At 44.8% G+C, this 6,171-nt stretch overlaps 1 protein-coding gene across 1 annotated transcript in view; it reads right to left on the reverse strand.

Moving 5' to 3' along the window:
* The window catches only part of CEP89 (centrosomal protein 89), a 97,976-nt gene that overhangs the window by 77,142 nt on the left and 14,663 nt on the right, over positions 1-6,171 (reverse strand). The window contains exon 5 of the mRNA XM_006016610.3: positions 4,190-4,295. Within this exon, the coding sequence (XP_006016672.1) occupies positions 4,190-4,295 (106 nt within the window). The remainder of the gene's footprint in view (positions 1-4,189; positions 4,296-6,171) is intronic.

Below are 6,171 nucleotides of genomic sequence, written 5' to 3' on the forward strand. Positions count from 1 at the left end.
AATAGCAGAGGCACAAGGTCCCTGGGGAACACACATGCCATGTGTGCTCTGGTGCACGGCAGGTTACCCCAGGTGGGGTAGGAGAAGCTGGGGCCAGCAACTGTGTTGGCCCCAGGAGCCTTACCTCAGGTCCTGGGGTCCTACAGACCTCCACGAGCTGCAGCTGTGACACTCCTACAGCAGAAACCTTGGCCAGTAGCCGGAGCGTAGCTTTGGCCGGCCAAGCTCTGATTTTGGGTGGTACACACTGTCACCACATGCGCCACCCACTTTTTTTTGGTGTGAGTTTTTTGTTTGACCCTGGGACGTCCCAGGGTTGGAAAAAAACCCTACGCTGCAAAGTAGCAGCCTCTGTGGCACCACATACCACACATTCGTGCCCGTCTGGATGCACCCAGTGACTTCAAACAGGAATCTGTAGTGTTAAAAATATTCTGCCCTGTTTTGTAATTTGAGTTCTTTGCAAAAAAAGGATTGCTCTATTAGTTTGCTGTGGTCAATGACAAGTGAAAACTAAGAGCTGAATTTTCTGAGGGATGCTTCACATTTATCCAGGGGTGCAACAATTCTAAAAAGGTTCAGAAACACATCTAGGACATTACACTCATTTTAGTTAACACTACAGAGACAGATATGGATGATAAGTTTGATTGCTGTCCTCCTCTTGGTTGCCTTAGTATTCTTATTCAGGATTCCATCCAACGCCCAAATGAAAGACTTCTCTTGTTTTTACTGGGCTTTAATCTGACTGCTTCTCTAATCAAGGCCAATACAATTTTGTGGCATTTTCAAAGATTCTGCCTTACTTGCTATATATGCCCTTATTTAATTTCCTTCTACTCCCAAACATTTTGGAGCAAAGCAATCTGTTCTTGGTGGATGCTTCATAAAGTCCTTTAATAGATGCTGACACCAAAGCCTACTAATAATTACATTATAAAAGTGACGTAAAATGTTCCAAAGTTGAGTTAAGGTTCTTACTCCCTTCTCCCTTATTACCAGGGATTTGGGTTTTCCATTCACCAAAGAAAAACACAGTAAAATGCAGATTTTCTCCTTTAAAGGAGAAAAATATGGGAAATGGTAGGTTTCCCCTTGTAGGCTGGCCACAGTTCCCTGCAGGTTAGTTGGGCAGGGGCACGAGGGGAGGGATTTGAGGCCTCATAGTGAGGGAGGAAGGGAGTTGGGCAGGGCTTCAGTGGTGTGTGGGGCTTGGGGCCAGAATGCGTGGCAGCAAGGCCCAGCTGGGGAGTGGGATGAAACCACAGGTGGCTTGCCTGGGGGGCAGGGATGGGGGCTGGCTCCCTGCCACTGCATGCACTCCTAGTGGGAATGTGGGGGGCACATGCCCCCCCAGATGTGTGTGGGGCAGGGGCAGAAGCAGGCTAGTGGCTCCAGGCTCAGGGCTCCCTGCCCTGCTGCCTTCCCTCCAGGACCTCTGCAGCCCAGCGGGTGAGATCCCAGTGCAGCAGGGCAAAGCAGGACGGGGAAGCTTGGAACCATATGTCATGGCAAGGTGCCAAGCAGCGGGGATGCAGTTGTGCTCTGTGCTGCTGCTGGGCGGGCAGTGCAGGGCTCCTGGCAGTGATACTGAGCCTCCCCATCCTGTTCTACCCTGCCATATCAGGTCCTACAGGGCTGCAGAGGCCCTGGAAGGAGGGCAGCTGGGCAGGGAGCCTGAGCCCACAGCGGGCAGCCTACATCTGCCCCCGTCCATGAGCTCCACTCCAGTCGTGCCGCCCATGAGGGAGGGGGAGCTGGGTTCCATGCTTGGTTTCAGCCACAGCAGCTGTTGCCTCCCCAGGCAGCAGCCAGGGCTCAACTGTAGCTGTGGGGGCAGGGGGCTGTGGACTTGGGTCCCTGGCCCCATAGCCCTGGCAGTTGGGGCACCCCCTCCAGCAAGGCTGGGCTGTGGGTGGGGAGTGAGGGACGCTGGTAGGGCCAGCAGACTGTGGGTGCAGAATGAAAGGCACCAGCAGGGCCTGGGTGGGGAGCGAGAAGCAACGGCATGGGCAGGGCACCAGCATATCAGGGCTGCTCAGTGCCACAAAGCAGTGAGGGAGGACAGCCATATCTGGACCCGTGTCCTGGTGAGCAAAAGGGGGCAGGGAGACCTCTGACTTTTCATGATTAAAAAACCCCAAATCAAATGCAAAAATGTATAGGTATTTAGAACTTATTTTATTACAATGATTGAGGCACTGGCAGGCTTCCAATTTGCCCTAAAATTGTAAATATATCATGTAGATTTTGGGGTTTTTAAATCAAATAATTTGTGTTTTTATCAGAGAACTTGAAATTTTTAAACAGAGAAAACCAGGATCCCTGCTTACTACATAGCTATTATAGTGCTGGATACTGACAACATACCCAATATATACCAACAGGAGTAAGTTCTACACAAAATAAAGTAGCCATGACCACCTTCATTCAAAAACAAAGGAAGAGAATCATTGCCCTTCTTTATAGAGTTTAGAAGTCAAAACAGAAGTCAGCTACTGCTTGCAACCCAGCCCCCACCATGAGCGGCAAGTCTCTGTTCCCCTAGAGCACCCAAGCTGCCTGCTGATTCAAATAGCTAACACTGATGGAAAGGGTTAAATTCAACAATGGCAAAGAGCAGAGAGAGCTGAGCAGAGGGAATAGAAGGAGCACAGCTGATATTAGGTCTCTGGGGACATCATCTCTGGTACCCTGGCTACTGCAGGGTGGGCTGCAGGACCTTGGGAATGCCCCCTCCAAACCTGCTGCAATCATCTGAGTTGAGCTGCCAATAGCGAGATTCCATCTCTTTGCAGGCCAGATCAGGCTATAGGTTGCCTGATTAGAGCATTCAAACAGGAAGTGGGAGCCTTGATTAAATGTCCTTAGCCTAAGCATATTTCAAACTCAAACCTCTTTTTTGAGGAGAGTACCCTAACCACCTGGCTACAGGCTGTTATAGAATGCCTCTACCCCATCTCTCCTATTTGAAGCTCTTTTTTTTTTTTATAGTGGAAAAGCATTCAAGACTCAAAGGCACAGAGAAATAAAGCATCATGGAGAATTACTTTCAGTGGTTCTCAACCTTTTTAGACTCAAGACTCCCCTTGGAAAATGCCACAGTTCTGTTTCCACTAATTCTTTGACTAGAGAAAAAGAGCAATTCTTCTGTTGCAAAGAACTCTGAAAGACCACAGCAGGCAGAATGTTTTTAACACTATGGATGTATGTAGTGCTGCACCCTGGTTGAGAATCACTGCTTTAACTCAGTGATTAGGACTCATCTGGGAGAGGAAAAACCTTTGTTTCTATTCTTGCTCCGGGTGGATTCATTTTATTCAATGACTGTTTAATGAAAAACAGTTATATAGTATGTTGGGGGGAAGGTTTCAGTCATTTAACTTGCTACTATGTTTTCCTTAGTATTTCAGTATTTTTGCGTTTTGCAAGTATTTGTTTCTAGGCAAAATAAAAAAATAAAAATTATAAAAAATATAGGTAAAGTTTGTTTCCATAAAATAACTTCTGATTGAAAAATGTTGTTATCACTGAAGATTTTCAGACCTCCCATTTACTTAAGGAGTAATTATGCTAAGAAAGTTATTTAAAAGATACCTTATTGTAACTTGTTTGTGTAAGGTAGAACAGGACCTATGGTATGTTAATTAAAGATAGTAACTGCCACTGCATGCTGTTACACTACAGTAAATGTCAAGTAGCTTACCCTTCCATGAAAGTGGGGTAAGAAATCTCACATTTACTGCAGGGTAAGTGTGAGGACACCAGCTACGGAACTGCAGATACAGAGTAAAGCACAGAGTATGATTTTGTACCTTAGCTTACCAGGTAAAGTAATAACTTCTGTGTGTTCTTATACCCTAAGTAAAATTAGTATCTTTTGTAACATAAAAAATCCAAAAAATAGCACATTTTTAAGTACAGAAGGACTACAGTATCTATGAGCATGCAAACTGAATTCCGTTCCAGTACAACCATAAACCTCAGTGTTCACTAAATTCCAAACGCAGAATTTTAATTTGCAGATGGCTGAGTTCTTTAACAGTATTTATTTTATTGATAGTCATTTAAAATGCCTTAAATACTAAAAACTGAATTCTAGTAAGGTTAATTTATCAAAAACAAAATAGAGTTTTATTTCTCTGACACATTAAAGATTAGTACACTTCACCTTAAAACATAACTTTACCTTCCACTTGTACATTTGACTGGTCTACTATTGTTTGAATTGCAGTTTCAGGAGAGGAAATTTCATTCTCACCCATGTCGATGCCAGGAGAGGCTAGAAGCTTTTCCTAGGTCAAAAACATTACAAGGTAGTATCTCTAGTACACATAAATCCAGAAAACATCCTAAAAATATCCCATACACATAGGCATGTGCATACAAGGATATCTTCATAGAGTAAATGCTGACATCACTCTCTAGAAGGGGTACTGCACTATAGTGTTTTAAGATAATATAAGATAATAAATCAAACTATGTGCCATACATACTTTTTGATTTATACAAAAATAAAATTAAGATACCAACAATTCTTAAGAGTCAATAGGAACATGTGGTAGTTTCTTGGTCACAGCACAGTAATGGCCCCCATTATGTTTTCCAACCACTAAGTCTGTAAAATCATCTTATTCACTTACGCATAGCATCTAAATTAGTGATTCTCAACCAGAATGACATGGCACCCTGTGGCACCTTGAGATCCTTTCAAGGGTGTTACGGAATGCCATGCAATGTTAGCACTGTTACGCATGCAAACATGATTCACAAGATAGAGATTTCAAATAGGAATCCATAACGTTAAAAATATTCTATCCTGTTGTAGTATTTCTGAGTTCTTTACAATAAAAAACTGTTCTATTATTTCTTGGTAATTTAAAAATAAATGAAAACTAAGAGCTGCATTTTCCAAGGAGTGCCTCACATCTATCCAGCAGTACCTCAAGTCTAAAAAGGTTGAGAACCACAGCTCTAAACATAATATTCCATCTAAAATATCGGTTTCATAAAACTATATTGAGCATAATTTAGAGCACCAGTTCTCAACTGGGGTGCCACAAAAGTCTTTCATGAGTGCTCTGGTACAGGTGCTGCTGCCACTGCAACCAAGTGGAACTGTGTACCCCATGCATCTGTTTCCAGAAGGACCATGCAGGGTTAGACCAGGAAGGGCTGTGGCAAGAGTGGCCACTCCTGCCTGCTTTAGGTTTATCAAATAATCCTAATTCAGGTAGAAGCATGTGCTCCTGTTGCAGACTTTCCTGGTCTGGCTCCAGATGAGGTACATGGGCAGTTCTACTTGGCTGCAGTAGAGGCAGCAGCTGGAGCACCATCCAGCTGAAACCACTGAAGTAAGCAGAGGTAACAGTGGTTCTCAACCAGGGTACTGCCAAATTTAAAAAAAAATATGGAGGGGTGCCCTGAAACTAAAAAAGGTTGAGAACCACTGATTTAGAGAATCAAGAATACATATAAAGATTGTATCATTTCAGCTTTTTTACATGTCAACTGCCACAAACATATGAGTGCCACACACGTTTTGCTCTCCCTCTCCTTTCTTACTGGCTATTCTTTTTTCCTTCATAGTTTCATAGTAGCTAGGGCCAGGAGGGACCTGAACAGATCATCTAACCTGACCCCCTGCCACAGGCAGGAATGAATGCTGGGTTCACAAGACCCCAGACAGGTGATCATCCAACCTCCTCTTGAATTTGCCCAAGGTAGGCGCGAGGACCACTTCCCTGGGAAGTTGGTTCCAGATTTTGGCCACCATAACTGAAAATATTGCCTTCTGATCTCTAACCTAAACCTATTCTCCATCAGCTTATAAACATTGTTCTTTGTCACCCCAGGTGGTACTGGGGAGAAAAGGGCTCTACCTATTTGCTGTTGATCTCCCCTGATGAGTTTGTAGGCAGCCACCAGGTCCCCCCTCAGCCTCCTCTTGCTGAGGCTGAACAGGTTCAGGTCCCTCACTCTCTCCTCATAGGGCCTGTCCTGCCGCCCTCTCACCAAGCGGGTGGCCGTCCTCTGAACCCTCTCCAGGCTGGCCACATCCCTTTTGAAGTGCGGCGCCCAGTAGTGGACGCAGTACTCCAACTGCGGCCTGACCAAGTTGCACAGAGGGGGAGTATCATTTCTCTGGACCGGCTTGAGATGCACCTTTGG

The sequence above is a fragment of the Alligator sinensis genome, unplaced genomic scaffold, assembly GCF_000455745.1.
Source record: "Alligator sinensis unplaced genomic scaffold, ASM45574v1 scaffold170_1, whole genome shotgun sequence".
Classification (NCBI taxonomy): Eukaryota; Metazoa; Chordata; order Crocodylia; family Alligatoridae; genus Alligator; species Alligator sinensis.